Genomic DNA, 24,956 nt, shown 5'->3' on the forward strand with positions numbered 1-24,956 from the left:
ATTAAAGCACACAAATACATTAAGTATCAAAAATATAAGAGACAGGAGGCCCCTTGATATCTAGAAAACGGCACCTAGAGTTCAGCCGTGGTGTTGCCAAGGACTGCGTTGGAACTCAACGCAAAGCCAGAATGTTCTTCTGGTGAGCACAGTCTCTCAGAAAACCAGCACCAGATGCACTGGCCTTGCTGCGGTGGGCACCGAATAACGTGCAGGCTGTCGAATCACCATGCGGTACCCCCGAAACCTCAGGACACTTATGCCAACTAAACTCCAGAAATGACAAAAAATAAAGATGGGAAAACAAACAAACAGAGAAGAGTCCACTCTGTGCTCTTGTCTGAGCACAGATGAGAGGGAAAAAAGCACTCTGCTAAGCACAAAAATACCAGTCTTGGATACTATGAGTGACTGCTGCTTTTGTTGTTGTTGTTGTTGTTTTTACCAATTAAAGCGTGAGCCTTGCTTTATTCCTGCCACCTTATAGGTAGGATTTATTAAAATACCCAGTCACACAGGGAACAGATTGGTGGTTGCCAGAGGCAGAGGTCTAGGGATGGGCGAAACAGGTAAAAGGGGTCAGAAGGTACAAATGTCCGGTTGTAAAATACGTGAGTCCTGGGGATGTCATGTACTGCAGGGTGACTGGGGTTAATAATGCTATAGTGCATATTTGGAGGTTGTTGAGAGAGCAGATCATAAAAGTTCCCATCGCAAGAGCAAAAGATTTTGTAACGATGTGGGGTGAGCGATGATACCTAGATTTGAGGTGATCATTTTGCAACACACACAAATATTGAATTGTTACGTTGTACGCCTGAAACTAATATGTAGTTGTAGTGCAATTATACTTCAATTAAAAAAAAAAAAAAAAAAAAAAAAGGACCCCGTCGCAGAATTATCCCCATTGGGATAATGCTGTCAGCATCCTATCCCGGATGAGGCCCCATTTCCTTGAATCTTCCTCCAAATCACCTGACACAAGCCCAGATGCGATACTAAGTCCTGGGGGACACCCTCTTGCTGAAATGCTACACAGCTCCCCCAGGGCATACAGTCCTCTCCTCATCGAGCATGGAGCCCACTGGTGAAACCACAGGTGAGTCCCTGGTGGCCTCGGGCTGGAAGTCAGGGACAGAAATGGACATTCAGCCAGATTCACACGAAGCCCTCACTGCTTCTGCCCAGAACCCTGGACCCAGTAAACCTGCAGCAGTAATATGCTGTTGAAGGTGCCACCCTGCCTGAGAGTTGAGGTCCTTTGGGACTGGACCCTGGTGTTAGGATGAAGTCCTTCGACACTGGGTCTATTTTATTTTCCTGGGAATAAGATGTCCCAGGATTTGGGGTCATGTGATCAGGTCTGTGTTGTTCTCTAGTGACGTCATAAAATACGGCCTCTGCCCTCCAGGAATTTTTTTTTAAGTGTTTTTATTTATTTTGAGAGAGAGAGAGAGAGAGAGCATGAGCAGGGGAGGGAGAGAGAAGGAGATTGAGAGAGAGAGAGAATCCCAAGCAGACTCTGCGGGGTCAGTACAGAGCCCAATGTGGGGCTCGAACTCATGAAACTCTGAGATCGTGAGCTAAGCCAAAATTAAGAGTTGAAAGTTTAATGACAGAACCACCCAGGCAGGCCCTCAAGGAATTTTAAATCTGAGTACTGACTCTCAGGTTGGTCTACCCTATACATTCCTGGCATTTCTTTTGTGAGTCGTGAGTTAAAATAAGAGTGAATCAACTTGAAATCTTACCTCTTAAAGTTGGCATTTTAAAGATCTATCATTCTTCCAGTATTTTATGGAGCTAGGCCCTGTGCTGAGCCCCACGTGGGCCACCTCCGTTGCCCTCACAACAATCTCAAGAGGCAGGAACGATCATTTTCTCCACTTCTATAGATGGCAAAACTGAGGCCTAGAGAACTTTTTCTTATTCACGGACAACATTCTTCCTGAGGTCAAGCAGCTCATCGGTGATAGAGCCAGGGTTTAACAAGCAGGCCACTCCCAAAGCCACCATGCCCAAACGTTAAGCTACACTTCATAGTATATGTTAATTTATATAATAAAATCTCTCCGTAAAGCACTTTTCTATGACGCAGGCTTAGCGGTACCATGGGCCAAAACATGTCTCCCCCCTTAGGAAGTACCGTGCGGTCCAAGAGTCAACGGTAGAAAGCAAAAGCTATAAAGCAAGCATTAAGCATCACTCCTTCCAAAAGCGTCATAGTTGTTTTTTTTCTGAATACCTTGGGACATCGGAACATGGCCACAAACTCACAGCAGGCAGAGGAAATCAAGGAAAAGAATTAATCCAACATTTTTAAATGTCATTGAATTTTTCCATGATGTGTTGATTCTGCAGCGCAGAAACTGGAACTTCTTGAGCCCCCTGGTTCTTTTGAACTTGAGTGTTTCAATCTCTTTTGTTAATTGAAAACAAAAAATGCTTGCTTTTTTCCAGGGATGGGGGGGGTGGGTGGTATAGATATTTCCTATGTCCTCTGTTGGAAGAGGGTAATAGTGAAATGTCCCAAAGAAGGACACATGAAAAGAAAAGCCCAAAACAACACAAAATTAGGCAAATTCAGTCATGAAGAAAGAAGGAACGGAGGTTCTTAATCTGGGACCCAGGGATGCAGGTCAGAATCCCTGCAGGTGTGGGCAGGGCATATGCATGTATGCATCTGTGAGAAAAGAATCTGTAGCTTTTATCAGATCCCAAAGGGTCTGTGGCCCAATGAATACTACTCTACAGGACTTAAAAATGAAAATCAATGAAATTATGAGGCAAACAAAGCCATCTGTTTACACAACAAATATCTTAAGACACCCATGACTCTCCTTAAGCCCAGTACAGCGGACAGGGTCCAGCTCCTTGGGGCAGATAGGAGACCTGGTTATCATCGTCCCCACTACAAGCCTGTATCAACACGGCCACTCTGAGAATTTGCTCCCCGCCCCCCATCCCCTCCCTCCCCTGAAACGATGCAGGCAACAATACCACCAGCCAATTTCCTCCTGCATCTCCAAGCCTAAAAGAACCGGTGTGATGTGCCCGATATTTTTTTTTTTTTAAGGTTTTATTTATTTTTGAGATAGAGACAGAGCATGAGCAGGGTAGGGGCAGAGAGAAAGGGAGACACAGAATCTGAAGCAGGCTCCAGGCTCCGAGCTGTCAGCACAGAGCCCGATGCGGGGCTCAAACTCACGGACTGTGAGCTCATGACCTGGGCTGAAGTCGGACGCCTAACCGACTGAGCCACCCAGGCGCCCCAATCAGATATTTTTACTCCATATTGGAGCTCAGTGTTATGGCACAGCCGTATTTGTGACCATGTGGTTGAAACTATGAGGCAACAGAGAGTGTGTTCTCCTTTTGCTTCACAAAAAGATGAGAAAATCACGGTTGTGCTTCCAGGCACAGGACACGTCTATTTCCGAGTGTGCTCCTGAATCAGGACCCCAGGCACATAAGGGTTGTAGTCTGTCATCCACAGGAAATCACCCTGTGTGGCAAAGTGAGACACTAACACAGAAAAGGAAGACATTGGCAATAAAACAGAGAGAGAGAGAGAGAGAGAGAGACCAGAAAGGAAGTAACTTAGTGAATGCAAGTTAAAACTCGAAAAAGTAAAATGTCTTTTGAGCATGAAAGGAATAGGTATGATGATATTCACCCCCCGACTCCCACAACCCTCTATTTACTAGTCTACACAGCCACCGTCCTCACACCCTCTGCTCGTCTAACTTCCATGGGTTTCCTTGTGCTGGAGAAGATAAGGTTTGAGGGCCAGGCGGGTGAAGGAGCTTCAGTGACAGGCTGACTCTGTCCTTCCTCCCGGAGCAGAGGGAAGCAGGAGGGTTGACAAGAAGTTTGCAAGTGCGGAGGGGCTGGTGGACAGGCCTCTGCTACAGCACAGACGTGAGGTGATCCAGCCGAACCCGAGAGATGGGGACAGGAACAGAGAAGCGGGGACTGACATCGAGTCCTTGAAGGAAACGTTCACTGAGCACGACGGCTAGTTAGACCCAGGATGAGTGAGAGGAAGGCAGCACTAAACACGGCAGCCAGGTCCGAGCAGAAACGCAGCGAGCAAAGCTGAGTGGAGAAGTGGGAGAAACTCCCTGGGAACTGGGAGCATCTGCAGACCCGGAGGACGTGCACAGCTAGTGGAGCTCAGGACTCCCGGCAGGACAGGAGATGAGAAGGCAGAAGCTCCAAACACAGAACAACAAAGCAACACAAAGTTTGGGGGGGAGGGCGTTTGGATAAAACCGGTCCCCGTGAATATTCTAATCCCGGTGTTCCCCAATCGCCCCACCACCACCACCCCCCGCCACGCACACATACAGAAGCTTTGGGGCCAACTGCCTAAAGAATGAAATCAAAGCTTTCAGGGCGGATTGTCCTTTCCCTCTTTCTCCACCCATGGCACTACTCCAAGGCCAATTTCAGTGCCAAGTCTCCTGTGAAGCCTTTCCTCTTCACCCTCACCCAGGTTGATTGTACCTAGTTAGCTTTAAGGCTAGTTAGCTTTAACCGGTGGCTAACTGACAAAATGGAATTACAGAGATGGGAGGAGGCAGGAGAAGAACAGGAAGAGTGTGAATGCCCGCTGGAAAGTGTAAGAGAACAAAATCAATTGACGTTTAGCTCTGCTCTCCTGTTTCCTAAGGATTCCTACAACAAACCCCCAAGAAGGGGAACACAGACCATCATTAAAAAAAAAAAAAAAAAAAAAAAAGTGCAATGGAGTTAAATGATCTGTCCAAATCCTGTAACTGGTAACACCAAGAGTTGAACCTCTTCGTTCATTCATGTGTTTATTCATTTATTCATTCATTCAATAAATATTTATTGGTGCCAGGTCCCGTGGCACTGTTTCAAGCACGGGATAGGGGCTGAAGAACACAGCTGTGGATCATACACAGCCTTATTCTAGTGGGACAGACAGGAAATAAAGAAGTAAATGTATAATAGAATGTTACAAAGTGACAGTGCTACGGAGAAAAAGGGAGCAGCGGGAGACACCGAGGAGGCAGGGTTCCCCACTAGATGGAGTAGTCAGACATTCTGTACTCTGAGCCCTGAGCTCAGCCCTCTGTCCCTACTGCAGACTCTTCGTGCTGACAGAGTTGATGGTCACGAAACGTATACCTCCGTCTCATTTCAAATGCTGCCCAGGGCTTGGCATGTGCACCCCTGAGCACCAGAACCATTCAGCACAAGATCCCCCCCACCCACACCAGGCTGTAAGTAGGTCTCCTTAACCTCCCCCAAAGTTGTACTGCCTTACTTAGCTTCCAGTGTAGACTACAAACCCCCTGGAGGCAAGAACCCCTCACACAGTTTCCAGTAAGGGTATGCTGGTTATCAGCTTATCAGATTAAATAAAAAGCAACTGGAAGAACTGGAAGACTGTTTCCCTCACTCAATATTCATAAAGGTGACAGTCAGCTCTTTGGAGAGTTCCCCACATCTATAGGACTTCTCCAAAACAAGCCCAGCCTCTCCACCATTCCCTAACCCCCAGGAGCTCCCCTCCTGCACAAGCCCTATTGGGTAGCCCCGCCCCCAGGAAGCCCCCCTAGAAAACCAGATCAGTCCAGGCTGCAGTAAGTAGGCAGCTGGGTCAGTTTGGGTCATTTTTGCCAACATGGGCCAGGTGACATTGCAGGTGGTGGACAGTGGCAGAGGGGTATGAAGAAACCACAAAATAAGGATGCAGAAGTAGTCCCACTTTACTAAAACCCATCTGAAGTGTTACTGAGTGATAAACCAACTAGACTCAGGGACAAAAACAAATGAGTTCAACCACTCTGAGCTTTCCATTTGATTTCCACAAACATCTCAGTCATGTGTTGTTGTTGTTTATTTATTTACAGCACCATTGAACATCTTTTGCTTTTACAGATATGTGTATGTGCATGCATTGCTGGGGGAGTTCACGTGCAATTAGTAATGCGCTATTTAAACTTGACATCTTCAAGTCTGAATAGTTCCCAAAATGTGACAATTACACTTTGGCAAAATCGCCTGTGAGGACAGAAGGAAGACTTCAAGCAACAAAGCTCCATAATACTGTAACATAACTTCGGACCTCCTGGAAGGGTCACTCTCCCTCGAAAACCATCATCCTTCCTGGATTATCCCCACTAGACAACAGGTTCATCGCCTCTGACCTGGCTTTGTACCAAGAGGAGACATCCAGCAATATTGATCCATTCAGCGATATTCAAAAACGTTCCATGTAAACAAAAAGGTCCAGAATAAAACACCTGAGAAGAGACGCTCCTGAACATGACACATAATGCATTAGCTAATCTCCAAATTCATAAGAACATTTAGATTACGGTGAGGATTAGGGTCTGATGCAATTTCCATTTGCGCCACGGTTTCCCGATTCAGTAACTTCATTCCTACCTGCGACGACTCACGTGCAAATACACTCAGAAGCACAAATAAGTAACAAACGATCAGGTGAACAGCAGAGTTACAAAACAGGCATAATCATTATTCAGTCTAAATTCAAAACCCAAATCAGGTCATGTTTCCTCATTATTTTTCTGGCACAGTCTTTTTTTGTAGTCTTTAACTGTAACGGTGTAAAGATACATTTAAAAGCAGGAAACATATTTTGTCCTCCTGGGAAAAAATGCGGTAGGATTTGGCAAAGGATTCAGTTAACCACAAATAATACAGATTTTTTTTTTAACATCTGAACTTGTCCTTAGCACCAAGATGAACTGCTTGTCCTAGAACCAATAAAAGACACATCATCAAGTTTAAAACTGATAGAGAATTAAACACCTTAGCCCCAAGAATCAATCATACCAGTATTTTCTGGCCTCCTTTTGTAGTCCCATCTTCAAACTGAAGACATTCATGAGTTGAAGAGGTCATGACAGTATAGTGACAGCAAATGCTTTTTTCTTCATTTCATTCACTGTTATATTGACTGATCTGTATAATCAGATTTGTAAGCTATATCTTTTTAAATATCCCCAAGCTATATCTTTTTAAATGTTCAAAATTTCTATGTAGAGATAACTGTAATTTTGATGAGCAGTTTGATCTCACCTTGAAAAATATATTTTTAAGTTTATTTATTTTGAGAGAGAGAGATAGCATGAACAGGGGAGGGGCAGGGAGAGAGAGAGGGAGAGAGAATCCTAAGCAGGCCCCACACTGTCAGCACAGAGCCCAGTGCAGGGCTCGAACTCAAGAACCATGAGATCATGACCTGAGCTGAAATCAAGAGTTGGACGCTTAACCAACTGAGACACCCAGCCTAAAATTCATTTTTTAAAGAATGAATTCTGCAGAACTGATACTATTAAAATGAATACAGGGCTCTCGAAGGACTTTTGTCAGCAATAACTCTCACCTACCCTTAGTTTAAGTCAGTAACTCAGAAATAGAGACAAATTTGCCCCCAGGGGATGTAGCAATGCCTGGAGACCCACAGAGGACGCCCTAGACTTTTAAAAAATTATTTTCATTTCAAAAAAAAAAAAAAGAAGGAAAGATTTCTGGAATGAACCTAAGCACACAGGAACACTAGAAAGTGAAATGACAGCATTTTTCTAATCCCAGAGGAAAACAGTGTTGGGTAAAGCCACTGTTCAGCAGGCCCTAGAGTCACCAGGCAAGACTGACTCAACGAGAAGAAAGTTCCTGCATTTCCTTGGGAGACTTGAAATGCAGGACAACTAAAGAGAGAGTAAAACTCAAGTAAAAATATCATACTGCAGGCATCACGATGACAGAGGATGTCACGATGACTGCCTGAGATGACAGAGGAAACCACTTAACCCGTACAAAAATATTGCACTGAATGAGCTTGTTTGAACTCATTAAATGTACTCTAGCTGTCTTAAAAAGGATTATTTCACAATGACTCTACTCCATAATGCGGTATGTGATTAAGTGGTCGTCAAGCTACCTCTGTGGTAAATTTGTTACATTTAAATTTAGTGCCTTTTCCTTTCCTAAAAAATACTTTAGAGAGTAGAGAACATTATCTGGATGTAAACTAGTCTGCATTTCTTTAGCCAGGGGCACAGAAACTAGAAAATTATAATCTTTTCCTTCTAATAAAAAGCAGAATGATGGGAACCAATTGGAAGTGAGGGACAGACTTCCTCTTTGGCTCCAGTCAAGGCATCTCAACCAACATCTGTCTAGATTTTGGTCCACTTAACACCGTGGTGAGTTTCAAAGAGAATCCCCTGGTTTTTTTGTGAGTGCATGCCATACTTTTAAGATTAAAGATTAAAATGTTGTCTTATATTTTACCCCTCTTTTGGCTATACACTGTCTATAGACTAGTCCAACAAACTCCTAGGGACAAAAACGTATTCGACTAATTCATGGCCAATTTAAACTCAGATAATAAATTTTCAAGGAATGAAAAAAATTCTTATCCTACTGATCACAGATGCTTACTTATTTCAGCCTAAGAACGAACACTAAGACATTTGTTTAAACGGCATTAATGCTGAAAAACGTGGGTGCTTTTCGCGTTACCAACCCAGGATTTCTGTTTGAGTACCGCACAGATTTACAACAGGACTCTGTGTCTAGAGCCTAAGAGATGATCGCTGTCAGTCAATTTTGCAACCCATCGGGGTCTCTCTACACATAGACTTTTCCATGAAGTTACTAGTTGGCAACTATACTAAATACTTAAAAATATGTCTAATGGAAGAAAAGTCAATCCAGCTTATTTTTGGCAGGTAGGAATACTCAGTGTCATATATTATTCTCTCCCAGAAATATCCATTTTCTCCTGATAAATGCTACATATATCCACATGATCATATAAAAGAAGACTCAAAGGAAATTTGGACAAATAAGTCCAATAGAGAATAAATGAAAACAATCCCAACTGGACTGATTCTACAAGACAGAAGGTAAGTATTGTGTCATACTTCAGGAAGTAGAAATATTCCCACACTTCCAAGTGAAAAAAAAAAAAAGCATTTGTGTATTAAACATTTGAAGCACCCTATAGTTGTAGTTCAGTTCACAGCAGAAAGTAAACACTAGTTTTCTCTCCACCCTGCAAAATGAAGAGGTAGTCAGGAGGCATTTTCTTCCTGTCTTCCCCCAATAATCTCTCCTTCCTTTGATGTTCTGAGACTATTTTCTACTTTAATAGGTATTCATTTTGCATTTATTTGAAAACAAGTCAAAGAACAAAAATTCTGCAGTGACAGGACTACCCAACCTTCCTCTTTTATGATCTTATAATGGAATGAAAAAAACATTAACTAACATGGTTCTTTAGTTTTTTCGATGTACTTGGCTATGAGCTCACCTGAGAGTCAGCCACAAAATCGAATCACTTTAAAACAAAAACTACTCTGAATCCTGTGTCCACAGCCATTGAGTCCCAGCCTTCAATGTCCCTGATACGTATGCTGGCATGGTTTGCTTTTTGAAATAAATGTTCAAACTAAAACAGTGAGTTTGTTGAAGAGCAGCATGAGATACCCAGGACGACGTAAAGGAGTTCACAGTCACATAAAAATTAACAGACACATGCAATTAACATCCCAAACAACCAGCCCGTTGATGAACACACAGCGTGCACACCATGAATTTGACCAGTGCCTACAGCCCACAGAGGTCCTTCCACAAGCCCGAACACCTCATCTATACTGTCTGTGTACGTCAGGACAAGATTAAAAATGTGTGCTGTTGACATAATGTTGGTCCTCCTGAGTGTTGCTCAGAGCTTGTCCGTGGTCACTCAGACAGCTGTCCAAAGATACTTCAATAGCCACTTCTCTTGTTACTTGTCCACGGAGACCGTCACTTGGGTACATGTCCAGAGGGGGACAGCCATTGTGCTCTGCACAGCCATTGACATGGGCCAGAGGCAGGGCCCCGGGCGGGCAGCACAGCTGTTTCTCACAGCCCTTGGAGATGCAGGGTGAACTACAGAGCAACAGCAGATCCTTCTGCTCCATGGTCTCCTTCAAGTCCACATGCTCAAACTGGATGGTCACATTGTGGATTCCCGCATGGTGGAAGATTTCTCGAATTTTCATACTGGCGTCCTGATAGCCCCTGTCCTTCCGATACTTGATGTGCAGGGTGGCGATGATCTTTCCGCTTATAAGTTCCCAGATGTGCACTTCATGTACACTGCTAATCCCGGGCACGGCCGAGAGTTTACTCACTAGAACAGAGGACAGCAGACAAACACTAAGGCGCGTGCTGTAGTGGAAACATGCATGGCACCCACCACAGGAGGGACGTGGGCCCTGGAAGCATTCTCACCACCCCGATGTAGTTCAAAAACACGAAGAAAAAGAGGTGTACCTGTACGGGTACGTTTTCTAGCAATCTTCTTTCTCCATTCAGAATCCCTGTACCATCCCTCATCAGCCCATAAGAGGTAATTCAAGAAAGTAAGTTTAACAACAACCCCCCAAATCCCCAAGGTTGTTGAGTTTACAAGGGAATAGACACCCACAGGGGCTGTGTGGGGAGCGTGAAGCAGGATGCCTTTCTGAAAGGGGAGAACTTGGCAATAGGGACCAAAAGCTTTTACCAGCATCCCTGGTGCCAGGAACTTAACCTAAAGGGAAATACCCAAATGTTCACGCACAAAAATGAGTTGAGCGATGCTCTTTGCATTAATGAAGAAATGGAAACAAGGGAAGAGTTAAATCGATTATATAAAATATGATACAGCCATTAACAAGTAAGTTGCATATTTAAGGATATGAGAAAAGGCATATAAGCTATCTGTAAGTGAAAAAAACAAATAGTTTTACTGTGCATATGGCATGATATTTCTTCTTTCTTTCTTTCTTTCTTTCTTTCTTTCTTTCTTTCTTTCTTTCTTTCTTTCACAAACATCAGTGTGTATACACACACACACACACACACACACACAATTTTTTTAAACAGGAAGTAAGCTTCACACCTAGCACAGAACCCAGTGCGGGGCTTGAACTAATGACCCAGAGATCAAGACCCAAGCTGAAATCAAGAATCGAACGCTTAACTGAGCCACCCAGGTGACCCCCCACACACAAAAATCTTATGCAGATAAAGGCTTGTTTTATTGAATGATTGATACAAGATATTAAAAGTGGTAATTTCTGGGTAGCAGGATTACGAGAGATTTCTAGTTTCATACTTAGGCTCTTCCATATTTTCCATGCTTTCTCAAATGAGCACGTATATAGAGAAATGGTTTTGAAGACGGATTATGAGCAAAGACCCTGTAGCCAGCTAGGGTTTGAATCCCAGTGTAGTCATGACCTTGGGTAATTTACCTAGCCCCCAGTACCTCAATGTCCTTATCTATAAATTAGGAATAATAATGATAGAACCGCATAGGTTTACTTTAAGAATTAAAATGGGGGCGCCTGGGTGGCTCAGTCGGTTAAGCGCCCGACTTTGGCTCGGGTCATGATCTCACAGTCTGTGAGTTCGAGCCCCGTGTCGGGCTCTGTGCTGACAGCTCAGAGCCTGGAGCCTGCTTCAGATTCTGTGTCTCCCTCTCTCTCTGACCCTTCCCCGTTCATGCTCTGTCTCTCTCTGTCTCAAAAATAAATAAACATTAAAAAAAAAAGAAGAATTAAAATGAGTGAATATAAAGCACTTAGAACATTACCTAACATGTAATAAGTGCCTTACAAGTGTGTTATTGTTATTACTATATTTTTTAATTTTTTTTAAGTATGTTATTTATTTTTGAGAGAGAGGGCATGAGCAGGGGAAGTGCCAAGAAGGGAAGAGACAGAGATCCGAAGCATGCCCTGTCCTGACAGCAGAGAGCCCAATGCAGGGGTCAAACTCACGAACTGTGAGATCATGACCTGAGCTGAAATCAGATGCTCAATTGATTGAGCCACCCAGGCATCCCATTACTATCTAATTTTTAAAAATGTGTTTTAAAAAAAAATATATATATATATATCATTATATCTATATCTATATCTATATATATCTATATCTATATATCTATATATTATATATCTATATATCACAAATATCACTAGATATCACAAAAGATGTGTATCTTTTTCTTCAACTGGAAAACAAGCTTCTAGAAAGTAGAGATGATGCTGTGTATCTGTGCCTGGGTATCTCCTTCCCCATCTCCTACCTCCTCTGCCTGCGGCATCGGGCAAATAGTAGGTTGCAGGAATTGAAGCCTGACTATTTTAATTCTGCAGTAAAGCAGCCAGAGAGTTGACCGCACCTACCAACTCTGAGACTCTAAACCAACAATGGTGCCAAAGAGGCCCCCAAAGGCAGAAAGAACATCCAGGAGAAAAGACTGCAGGAGAAGCTCCAGCTATTAGCAATGGCACAACCAACTGGTCCCAACACACGCTATTAGACGTGGGTTTGGCAGGGCTATGGCCCTCATCAGACAGTCACACTGTAAATCACACCTTCCTTCATAGAGGAAAGCCTAGCCATGGCCATAAAATGTATTAAGACCCATTCAAACCTCATTTCAGGAGCTTCTCATGAAGTAAGGTCTTCTAAGAGGCCTGGGCTCTATCTCAAGTTTACGGGCTCACTGGTGGGGCAGTGAGTGTATAACACAAATATGCATGAAAAACGTTTTTTTACAAAAACATAACCTCCGTTTAGAAACACTAGAGATGAAGTTGCAAACTCGGTTTCTCACCAACATCTGGATAGTTCCCATTTAGAAATTCTGCCAAGTCTTTAAAATACGTATCCTCAGATACACATAACTAAGAGGAGAGCTTGACCTTCTGTTTGAGCAAAGCAAAGAAACAGAGTTCATTACTGAACGAGGTCATGAATTCAGGTTAAAACACGAGCTACGATCCTTTTTACAGTGTTATAAGAGACCCGGTGACTTGCATGCCCATAAAAATCAGTTAAACAGAATGCAAGATCTAGAATATAAAGGAATGATTTATGTTTTCAGAATAAGGAGAGGAAAAATCAAGCTCTTGGCAGGGTAGCCTTCTTTGCATTAAATCTTTGACATGAAGGTAAAAGCTGAGGAACAGTTACTGCCCAAGCACCATATTCTCAAAAACTTGCAGCTGAGTCAGAGCGCCATGAGTCGTAAAGGACCTTTGGTTCTTGGAGCTGTGAGTCATCTTACTAGGCTACAAAACATATGATGGATGTCTCTATTGCTTGGTGATTTGAAGTATTTCAGGATACATAAATCAAACACTGCTCTGAAATAATGCTGGCCCTTTGGCCTGAAGAACATCAAATGGGCATGGTTCTAGATAAGAATCATCTGACTTACTCAGCTCCTCCATGTTGACTCCTTTGGGGACCATCTGCAGCAGAATGGCAGCAGTCTCCTTGATGAGTGGGAAGGCAGATGACAAAATGATGGCGACCATGATGACGGTCAGGCTGGGGTCTATGTAGCACTGCCAGTTACATGGGTCCTCGCCTTTCAGGGGACGCACGTAGAATATGATGGCCGTGACCACCACAACCACTGACCCCAGGGCATCGCCCATCACATGCAAAAGGACACCTGCCAGGAAGAAAGAAAGACCAATGAAGCACAGATCCAAATTTGGGGGCCATGTGACACGCAGGGACCTGGGTTCCCAAGTCTATGAATACCAGTTGCTATTTGTTTTCTTTTTGGTTAGAACAGCAGGATGGGTTTGAATGGAAAAAAAAAAGAAAGGAAGGGCAACTACTTCACAGAAAACAAAACCCTAGGCCACCATCCCAGGACCCAGAGAACCTGGAACAGCCTAGGAAGATTCTGAGCCGCACACACATCTGGGGAGAGGGGGAGAGGGACTGTGCTTGTTCATAGTGCTACATCATGGCCATCTGTCACCCATCAGAAGGCACCGAGCTGGCAAACAGAGGCTGTGCAAATGGTTTCTTGTTCTTTCAGACAAGTATCTGTGATTTAAATTGTTTTAAACATTTTTAAGAGGAAAGGGAACAAAGATATATCACGAAAATGGTTCCTTTTATTCCTTGTCTTGCCTCTCCCTTCATCCATTTTCTCCCTTCCCTACATGACTTTGCCTACTGCTCACTTAGCCAGGGTCATTCAAACTGGATCTGGTTCAGGAGATCCTTAGGAAGACACTGCAGCAAGGGCACCTGGGTGGCTCAGTCGGTTAAGCACCAGACTCTTGGATTCACCTCAGGTCATGATCTCTTAGCTTCATGGTTCAACACCTGCATCGGGCTCTGTGCTGACAGCATGGTTCCTGCTTGGGATTCTCTCCCTTCCTCTCTTTCTGCCCCTTCCCCACGCGTGCTGTCTCTGTCTCTGTCTCTCTCAAAATAAACTTAAAAAAAATTTTTTTTAAAAAGGGGCATCTAAAAAAATAAAAAATAAAAAAAATTAAAGTAAAAAATAAAAAAGGGGCACCTGGATGACTCAGTCAGTTGAGCAACTGACTTCAGCTCAAGTCAAGTTCTCGTGGTTCGTGGATTCGAGCCCTAGAGGCATACCATGTACGCACTCAATGAAACACTATTTTCTGGTTGGTCAGTCATAACTCCCGTGACATAGAGTAACTTCTGTCTTTTACTTAATAATAATTGTGATGCTGGCTAACATGTATGCATCAGATGCTATTGTAAGTATATTACACATCTTTACATATTAAGTCCATTTAAGGACTCTCTTAAGTGGTTATTCTCTCCATTTTACAAATGAGGAAACTGAGGCATGGAGTAGCTACATAACTTAGCCAAAATCACACAACTAGAAAGTGTTAGAGTGGGGATAGAAGTCTGGGTAGTCTGACGAGAGAACCAGTATGCATCCTGTCTCATATAACTCTTGCATTTCAATGCCAGGTTTTCCTTCTAAGAAATTTCACTATCGGCTCCTAAAAATTATACAAAATAGCTTTCAAACTTGTCTTTCCCATAATCCATGGTCGGATGCTTAACCGACAGCCACCCAGGAGCCCCCTCCTCTACCCCTGAGGTCTTTCTTACTGGAAAAACAATTAGAAAGAAACATCTCATCAAAGGAGACTTATTTTCAAATGATGTTAGGATTGCTGTTCATCTATTCATATTTACACTGAAATACAAAAGCTAACAATCTTCCTGACACTCTGTTACAACATTTTTTAACGTATCACGTTTGATCCCATTAAATAAAATCAACCACTACGACTGATGAGAATTTTTAAAGGATCGTGCTTTCACTGTGCTTTGCAGAAGCTGGAGCATGCTTCTCAGAAGACATTTGTTTTACTCCATTTAAATAAGAGAAACAGTCATGAAAATCTAGAAATGATTTTTGTTCACAAGAATCCTCATCAGTTGGTGTTCCCCTGCAGATCTGGGGTGGGAGGGGTTTCTAAAGAAGTGGTTTAAATGTCAAAAATGTGGGATGCCTGCATGGCTCAGTGGGTTAGGTGTCCAACTTCAGCTCAGTCATGATCTTGCAGTTTGTGAGTTCGAGCCCTGCGTCAGGCTCTGTGCTGACAGCTCAGAGCCTGGAGCCTGCTTCAGATTCTGTGTCTCCTTCGCTCTCTGCCCCTTCCCTATTCGTGTTCTGTCTCTCTTTTCTCTCTCAAAAATAAATAAGCATTAAAAAATCTTTTTAAATAAATAAATGTGAAAAATGTAACCACTCAGTGGACCGTCTACGGTGGTGAAGCAAGCCACTGGGCGTGGGGGTGTACAGGCAGTGTGGGGCACGTGGAAGGGGCAGAAATGTGAAGTAGGAGCCCAGGAAGCCAGGCTTGCCTCTGCTTCGAGCCTGGGTGACTTGGGAAGTCACCAGACTCTCTGGATCCTGTTTCCTTATCTATAAAATGCGCGGATAGAGTCCATTCCTACTGAGGCCTTTCCAGCTGTCACATTCTGTCTGCCTTCTCCGAATCATGGCTCCAGATGGTTCAGACACAGGCCCGAGGGGAGGCCAGCCTTCCTCATGGCCTGAAGGATGGAAAGTCTCCCGCCAGCCACAGCACGGGCACTGACGGGCACTCACCCTCACCCAAGAGGTGCAGGGGTGAGCCTGGCAACTCCACCCACTGCCTGAACGACAACAGCTCCCACCTGGTGGGATTCTTACAAGTGTCAAGTGACTCCTTCAAGAACGGGGCCTGGCACAAAGCATGCACTCCACAAACATGGTGGCTGCTGTTCCTCCCGCGTCGTCACCCAAGCACTTCACGTGCTTTATCTCACAACAGCCTCCTGAAGTAGATATTACTATCCTCATTTTAAAGATGAGGGAATTAGAGGCTTCGAGAAGTCCAAACACTTGCCTAACATCAGAGTCTTAATTAGGAGTCAAGACCCCAAACTGAAGCATCTTAAGCCCAAATCCCAATCCTTCAGCCACTGCATCATTCACCCCTGTCAGAGGCTAGAGGCTCACAGTCCTTGTGGACCACAGGGCTCAGCCACGTACAGCAAGGTACGTCACCTCTGACATCTTTGCACCCAGGATCTCCAACAGCTCTAGACCGAAGATCAGCCACATTCTACAAGTTTCCCATACATTATGCTTCCCAAACAAGGTTATGATATCTATCAGTCCTGCTCGTAATTCTTCGGCATCTTTCCACCTACCTGTTCTCTTTCTCTGCAACATAAGCATGAATAATTAACACAATGCGCTTTGAAAAGTTAACGTGCTGTGAAAAACCTACGATATATAATATATAGCATATATTTGATGGATATTATATATATGTGTGTATATATACATACATACATACATATAAATATATATATTTTTTAAACCGAACCTAAAGAAAGATAAAGGATAGTGATTTTTCATTACAGATTCTCTCTTTCCAAAAAGACTGACCACCAAGCACTTTAGAAATTCCCCTGTTGCGGTTCAATTTTTTAAAACTGACTCATTTAGAAATGTTTAGGAGCTCATGTGTGGTTGTTACTATTGTTTGGGGGTTTGGGGTGCTTTTTTTCTGATTTTCCTTATAGATCCATTCTGGGTACCACTTTGTAAAATAGATGGGAGCCTCTCAAAAATGAAAGTGTCTCCTGGATGATTACTTTTTCTGTATATTATTTCCAACCAAGTCCCATCACAGGCTTCCCCAAATCATCTGAAAGTAAAGGGTTGCATAATCTTCGTGGAAATACTCAAAGTCAAGATCGGGGCTTCTCGAATCACTCTGGAGCCAATTCTCCGCCCAAGAAGGTGAAAGAGAGAAATTCTGGATACAGTGTTGGCGTCTGGGTGAGAAATGCACCCCTGAACTCCCTGACTAACCTTTGCCCAGCAGTACCTGTGACCTTGAGCACATGGTACTGGGAAGACTAGTAACGTGCCTTCCACATGCCTCACCAGAACCTCCACTTTGGGCCTGGAAGTAGAGATTCAACTGAGCCAACAAACCCGTCCCAGACACGGATTTCTGGCAGAAATAAATGAGGTCTGAGGGTCACTCAGCAATGCCACCTTGGATGCAAGCCACCCACTCTCCTCTCACCTTTGTCAAAATATGTTCAACTGGAATAGGTCGCATTTGACATTAACAATAGCCGGGGGTGGGCAAAATCAAGCACAGTAATAGCATGCCGCTGATCTGCGAGGCTCTGGAGCAGGTGGCATTAGCGTGGCTCTAAGTGGAGCAAAGATAAATCATTAGCGACCAGTGTGTCCCTCAGAATCAATGCAGTGATTAGGCAAGAGACGAGGGTCATAGTCTATTCATGCAACTGGCCTACTTTCTAACGCACCTTCTTAAAAGGCAAACAGAAAAGAAGGGCACAGCACTACACACTCCTTTGACCCAAAAGTAATCCTACCTCTGATATTCAGGGCTTCTGACTTTTTCTCCTTTTTCATAGTCTCTTCTGGCTCATTCTGGGTGTTCAGAGAATCACCTGCATTCAAAGAAGAAACCTTGTGTTGTGTATAAGTTCTACAAACAAAAAGAACCAATGGACTCAAAAAACAGTTTTTGTTATTTTAAACTCCCACTAGCTCATCAGACCCCCTACCTCTCCTCCCCTCCCCATCCCCCCCCCCCCACACACACACACGCACACACATATACCAAAATGGTACATTTTGGCCTTGACATCAGCCTTCATTCACACTCCTATTCAAGTTAAAAAAAAAAAAAAAAAAAGGCAAGTGGGAGCCTACCCCCATCCCCAAACCCGGTAACCCCCAGGGGGACAGAAGGATGGGCAAAAGGGGAGGGAGAAAACAAAGTGCAGACAGCATCTAAGGAAGGGGCAGGGTTTGGGGAGTGTTATCGGTTGCCCAATGATAACGGATTTTCAAGACAATCAATACTCCAAAGCAGATAGAATAAGGGGAAGGGGAAAGAGGCCAAAAAAGAGAAAAAGAAAAAAGAAAAAGAAACTGGAGAATACAATAAGTTAGAGGCAGAGAATTAAAGCCGGGCTGCAGAGGAAGGGAATTAAAAAAAAAAAAAAAACACACAAAAAAAACCCAAAAAACAAACCATGGAAGCAGCATCCGCAGCCAAGCCAGAAGAAGAGGACGTGAATGCGGAGGGAGGAAGGGACGCGCGGGAGGAGGGAAAGGCAGAGAGGTGCGGAGGATGGAACCGAAAGGCACCTGCTACGTTGGAGAACACCGTCGCCCCCCGCTCCTCCTTCCGGTCCGGCGAGGCCGCGCCGCGCGGGGACTGGCCGGGGCCGGGGGCGCCCCGCGGGGCCCCGATCGCGCGCGGGGTGCGGCCCTCGGCCGGCGGCGGCGGGCGGCGGCGGCGGCGGCGGGGGCCCCAGCAGGCGAGCCAGGCGGCGCAGTCCTGGAAGATGAGCAGCCCCAGCACGTTGACGGCCAGCCCCAGCGCGCCCACGATGAGCACCAGCTCGGGGTCGTCGATGCGCTCGGGCCGCGCCAGGCGCAGCACGGCCTCCACGGAGATGGTGAAGCAGAGCGCCGTGAGGAAGACGGCGTTGCTCAGCGCGCCCAGCACCTCGGCGCGCGCGTAGCCGTAGGTGGCCCCCAGGTCCCCGCGGGGTCGCCGCGCCACGTAGCCGGCGCCCAGCCCCACGCACAGCGAGATCAGGTCGGACAGCATGTTGAAGGAGTCGGACAGCAGCGCGATGGAGTTGCCCAGGTAGCCCGAGACCAGCTCGGCCACGAAGAAGGCGACGGTGAGCACCAGCATGAAGAGCAGCCGGCACGTCTTGCCCGAGTAGCGGCCCATGTCGCCGGGCCCGCCGCCGGTGGGGGCGCCCCTGCGCGGCCCAGCCCGGTGCCCGCCTCTGGCCTCGCTGCCCGCCCGGCGCCGGGCTTCTTATAAGGCGGAGGCAGAGCGCCCCCGGTCCCGGCACGTCCAGAGTCTAAGGGAGTGGCCGCGGCGGCAGTCTCTGAGGGCCTTCGGGCCGCCTGCGGGGCCCCTTCCCCCTTCCCGCGTCCCGGCCCCACTTGGCAGGTGGCCACGGGCCAATGTCTGGCCTTCTAGGACAGCGCGGGGCAGAGACGGAGCTGCTGGGGAGAGGGGGCGTGTCTGCAGCGCCCTCCTCCCCGACCCCCTGAGGCCTGGGTGGGATTCACCCACCGACCCCGCTTCCCCAGTCCCTCCCATCCCAGTGCGCCGACTGTTGACTCTGGGCGATAAGGACCTTGAGCTGCGGGGTGTGTGCTCTGCGGTGAACGTGGACACCTTCGCGTAGGTGCCCAGACGGGGCTGGCTGGCATTGTAGATTCCACATTAACCCGGGGAGGCCCCGGCCAACCCTGCCCAACCTTTAGGGCGCGTCCTGCTTTGCCTGTCGTAAAGCTGGAGCTGAGCCCTCACGTAGCATCCCCACTCCACTACAGCCCGTGGGCTATTTTATTCTCTCGCCTTGCGCATCGCCTTCGCGCCAAGAGCGGGTTATCGGTGCTGTCAGCCCCTCACGGCACAGTGTCGTCCCTGTCCCCCACCCCCACCCCCACCCCCACCAGCACCTTCACTCACAAGGCCTCCCACCAGGTGAACTGCGGGTGGCCCTGGAGGAGAGCACGGATCATACTTTTGTACGTTTTGTTAAAAAAAAAAAAAAAAAAAAAGTCTTGAGGATCCAGGAGAAAACAAAAGAAACTGGAGAATACGTTAAGGTAGAGGCAGAGAATTAAAGCCGGGCTGCAGAGGAAGGGAATTTAAAAAAACAAACAAACAAGCATCGCACCCTACAGCGCTCAGAAATGCGCTTGCTTTCCCCGTGGTAGGCACAAGTCCCTTGACCACTGAAGAAGCGAGGCCAGGCCTCCTCTGTGTACTTGCCTCATTTTCCATTGCAGAGAATATTCTACTCACCCCCATGTGTCCCTCAGAGAATGACCTGGTACTCAAAGTTCAATCGCCTGCCCTCCATGAAGGTTTATTCCAAATAAAGCCTTTCCTGTTGACCACAGGCTCAGTTCCAAGTAAAAGTTATCCAGAAGAGAGCTGTCCCCAGGACTCTGGGAGAGGCCGAGCACCAGAATCCTTGACGAAGGGTGTTTGCTGTTGGGTGTTCAGGGAGGGGTGGTGGGAGAGCCCATGATTTTCTTTCTTGGTTTGTTTTTGTTTTATGTTCTTTTCTCATTCCCAAAAGGATCTGAATGTGAAGTCTGGTGATCTCTATTCCCCCTCTCCTGTTCCTAACCCCTGAACTTTAACCATTCCTGAAACACATCTGGTTTGGGCTTGGAAAGAAATGTGTCCGTTTAGCAGCACGCTCTGATTCTAGCCCCAGTCATTGCCTTAGCCTTATGAAACATGATCTTGTCTTTTAACATTCTCTAAGGGTCTCTAACAAGCATCCTTGATCCGAGGGTGCCACCTTACACAAGATGAGCACCCAAACTCAAGACGCCCATTAAGCATTCCCTCCTCGCCTCCAGGAAAATATCTCTACGCGAGAACTTGCAGAAACTGATCATTTAAAGTATCTCTAAAAATTAGTATTAAAATGGTCAATAATTTAAAAGAAGCAAAGAGATACAGATAGGTTGATGAAAGTTTTGAAGCTGTCTGGCCTTGGACAAGATCCTTAATTGTTTGGGCTGGTTTTCTCTACTGTAAAAAGGGAATAATAATAGGGTCTTCTCATATGTTTGCGAGGATTAAATGGGTTAATAAGTATAAAGTGATTATAACAGTGCCTGGCACAGAGTAAGCACTCCATAAATTGCTAGCTGCTTATTAAAAAGAAAAAAACAACAGGAAGAAAAAGAAGGTGTGGCGTGAGGGGGAGGAGACTGGGCAGGAGGAGGACGGAAGGGCAAGGTGGTTCAGGGGGCCACGTTTCATCGTTAGCATGTTAGTATGGACATTAGCATCACGGCAGACGTGTAGCAGACTGTTGAACTACAGATGTCTTACTCTGATACGAAGAAAGATATCCCAGTTTCTGGCTTATACTGTCTTCAAACTATGAAGCCTTTGACACCCGTAAGGCAGGACAGCAAGCAAAGCAGTCAGAACAAGACAGAAGCCTTGTGCAAATCCCTTGACAGTTCTCCCACAGTCCCTGCTGATTGCATTTGTCATTCACAACTGAAAGAAAAACCCGAGGTCAGCAGAAATATATCACTTGTGCCTGTTACCCAGTCGTTCTCCTAACTGAAGGCAGATAAGAAGAATCATGTCGCTGCCCCAGGAGGTCAGTTGATGGAACTAGAAAGCCAACAGGCAACTGAGGAAGCCTTGGGCTTGGAAAGCTGTGTCTGAGGGCCCCTGCCCAGGGCTGGGCCTTCGAGACAGGCTGAAGGTGTCAATAAAATGCACTTAAGAAAAATGTTTTGACTAGCTAACTGTGATTAGATGGATGGATAGGTAGGTAGGTAGGTAGATAGATGGGTAGACAGATAGATATAGTTTATATACAGGGAGAATATATATAATCTAAGTTAATTGACAAAAATTTAGGCTGTGTCTTACACTTTCCTATATATGATGAGGTTTCGAAAGGTTTGTTTAATGGGCTTTGACTGTCCGGCCCTGTGCTGAGCACTTTATAGGCATTACCTCATTTCATCCTCACAACTGACTCATCAAATAAGCACTTATTTTATTGGTGAAGAACCCAGAAGCCAGAGATTTTAAGTCACTTGTCCAAGATCACACAATATGTAACCGATAGAATGGAGATCTGATCTAGGCATCAGACTCTAGGGCTTACAGTCTTCACCCCCACATTATCGTGATTTGATAATTTTCAACACTCCTTTCGTTCTTTTTAAGTTTTACTTTTATTTGCATTGAACTTGATGCACTACAATTTACAAAGTCAGAGACTGTAACACTGAACGTTCTTCCTATACTGGTATTGACTCAGAAATTAACAAACTTTTCAGGAAATTGAAAAAGCAGCTGTTTTGTTTTCGTTTTTTTCTTTTTTCTTTGAATTTTTTTAATGTTTATTTATTTTTGAGACAGAGAGAGACAGAATATGAGCAGAGGAGGGGCAGAGAGAGGGAAACACAGAATCCGAAGCACACTCCAGGCTCTGAGCTGTCAGCACAGAGCCCGATGCGGGGCTTAAACTCACAAACCTTGAGTTCATGCCCTGAGCCAAACTTGGACGCTTAACTGACTGAGCCACCCAGGAGCCCGTTTTCATTTTTTTTCTAGTTGACAAGAGATGATGCTAGCTTCGAGGAGGAGAACAGACATCTGGTCCAAGGCACCAAACTCCTGCTCTTATAAAAGAGGTAGCTCCTTTGCCCCCTAGCTCCTGCCTCCAGATTTTAAATACATCATCAGAAGCTGGATGCTCCTCACCCTTAGCCCAGCTCCAAACCCGCAGAGCATGATATATCTGATGACTTCCCTGAAGAAAATTGCCTCTGTCTCTCAAACACAACAAAAAGGGGTGGGGGAGGCACCTGGGTAGCTCAGTCCATCGAGTGTCCGACTAGATTTTGATTTTGCCCCAGGTCATGACCCCAGGGTCATGAGATGGAGCCCTGGGCATGGAGCCTGCTTGAGATTCTCTCTCTCTCTCCTTCTGTCTCTCCCCCACTCGCACTCTCTCTCAAAAAAGAAAAAAAAAAAAAAAAAAGGAAATTACTTCTCCAGGCAGCTGAGAGATCTTGTGTACACATCAGCTCCTTGTTGGCAAATTTATATAACATGCATATTTGTAGCACTTCGTGACACAGATACTTTTTATACCCCAAAATGCACATTTTGCATAATGCACATGTCTCTCGAAGTGTCTTAGAATACAATTCCATTTACAAGATTCTGTACTTGAGGTGACCGCATTGTTTTTGATGATAGAGGCATGCGGTGTGAAAGAGGTAACAAGTAGGTGAGTGGTCAGCTCCACTGTGCCCGGGGCCGTTGGGGAAGGGATTCTCGGCAGCACCGTGAGCTGTGGCCCACTCAGAAGGGGCAGCTCCAACGTGACTTTGGAGCGTGCCCATCAGCCAGCCGTGGTCTCTCCAAAATGCTGCTTTCTTGCAGCAGAGTGATGTGTCTGCTCCTAGCACTGGGCCCGGAAGTGGTAAGAATGCAAGCCCTATCATAACATCAATGATACAGTGCTCGCTTCGGCAGCACATATAATAACATCAATGATACAACCTGCTTATTGAACGAACAAACAAGCTCTAGATAATTTTAAGTTTGTATTCACTTTAAGAAACCTTGAAAGAGAGAGTAGCATCGCAGTTACGACTTGACCTTTGGAGTCAGACTTGGAACCAAATCCCAGCTCTGATGCTCGCTCGGGTGACCCGGGGCAAGTTCCTGACAACCTCCTCTTTCCTCGTGTGTGAACTAAGGGTAGTAATAGTATGCATCTCACGGGGTTGCCATGAGGCTTAAGTGACCAAACATCTCAATTGCTTAGTGCAGTGCCCAGTTCATAAGAAAGGCTCACTCAATAAGTGTTAATAAAAAATAACTACCACTTTGATTTGTAAATCCAAGTGTAGGGAGGGAGAAACATTTCCTTTCTCCAAAGGATCCACACAGAGTTACTGTTAGAGAAAAATGTGTTTAAGGAATGGTTTGCAACTTAATCTAAGGAGCAGTGAAACTTATGCAGATGTAAGATAAACTATTTTTGAGTTCCTACAGCTGGAAGGGGAGTGCCATGTTCCAAATGTTTGTGCTCCCACCCCAAATTCTTACGTTGAAATCCTAAACCCCATAGATGATGGTATTAGGAGGTGGGACATTTGAGAAATGATTAGGTTATAAGGTGGAAACCTCAAGAATGGGATTTGTGCTCTTATAAAAGAGACCCGACAGAGCTTTCTAGCACCTTCCGCCATATGCAGACACAGCACAAATGCTCTGGCTATGAACCCAGGAAAGAGTCCACACCTGACCGTACTGGTATCCTAATTCCGGACTTTCATCCTCCACAAAGGTGAGAAATAAATTTCCGTTTGTCGTGAACTACCCAATCTGTGGTATTTTGGTAGCAGCCCAAATGGACTAAGACCTAGTGTAAGAACCCAAGTTACCAACTGTTGAGTGCACGGGTATAAACGAATGACTTTGATTTCTATATCCCAGGGATGATGGGGTTGAGCTGTTTGACACATTTGGCCGGGACAATGCCATGTCGGTTGGGGTCGGCTTGTCTTTGTGGGCACGGCGGCTCTGGTCTGTGTGCTTCCTACTCTGCAGATATCAAGGGCTCACCCAGGTACTCGTGGGGACGTGCTGCGCGTGAGGTTTGAAGAGGGAAGGGAAGGGAAGTGAGAACAATCACAAGAAAGGGGATCTGGCTATTGGGACGAGGGGGAAAAGGATCAGAGGCAGAACTGGGGATTCAAGAAGCACATCATCCAAAACGCATCACTCACTGACAGTATTTGGGTGTGATTCCTTCTACTTGATGAACACGAGGAAAAAAAAAATTTTTTTGAATTCAAATGGAAGCAAAACCAAAAAAGCCCTCAAAGTTGCAAGAAACAGGGAGAAACTCTCCCTCGGTGTTGATTTCAAACCCAGTAATAGTTTTAGCTCTAAGTTACGCCCGCTGTCACTTAATAATTTACGGAAAGCCTTTACGTGTGTTATTTAATT

General features: G+C 45.3%; 1 protein-coding gene across 4 annotated transcripts in view; it reads right to left on the reverse strand.

The window, feature by feature from the left end:
- Positions 1-5,854: 5,854 nt before the first annotated feature.
- The window catches only part of SLC30A10 (solute carrier family 30 member 10), a 45,220-nt gene continuing 26,118 nt past the window's right edge, over positions 5,855-24,956 (reverse strand). For 2 of the 4 annotated variants that reach the window (XM_058701762.1, XM_058701761.1), the window contains 3 exons: positions 17,764-17,841; positions 13,274-13,513; positions 5,855-10,189 (listed from right to left, as the gene is read on the reverse strand). In XM_058701762.1, coding sequence (XP_058557745.1) covers positions 9,690-10,189; positions 13,274-13,513; positions 17,764-17,803 — 780 coding nt within the window. In that variant the 5' untranslated portion in view covers positions 17,804-17,841 and the 3' untranslated portion in view covers positions 5,855-9,689. Of the gene's footprint in view, positions 10,190-13,273; positions 13,514-17,763; positions 17,842-18,431; positions 18,524-18,547; positions 19,256-24,956 lie in introns of those variants that run through there. The other 2 variants (XM_058701760.1, XM_058701763.1) reach the window with 2 other exon arrangements.

The sequence above is a fragment of the Neofelis nebulosa genome, chromosome 15, assembly GCF_028018385.1.
Source record: "Neofelis nebulosa isolate mNeoNeb1 chromosome 15, mNeoNeb1.pri, whole genome shotgun sequence".
NCBI lineage: Eukaryota > Metazoa > Chordata > Mammalia > Carnivora > Felidae > Neofelis > Neofelis nebulosa.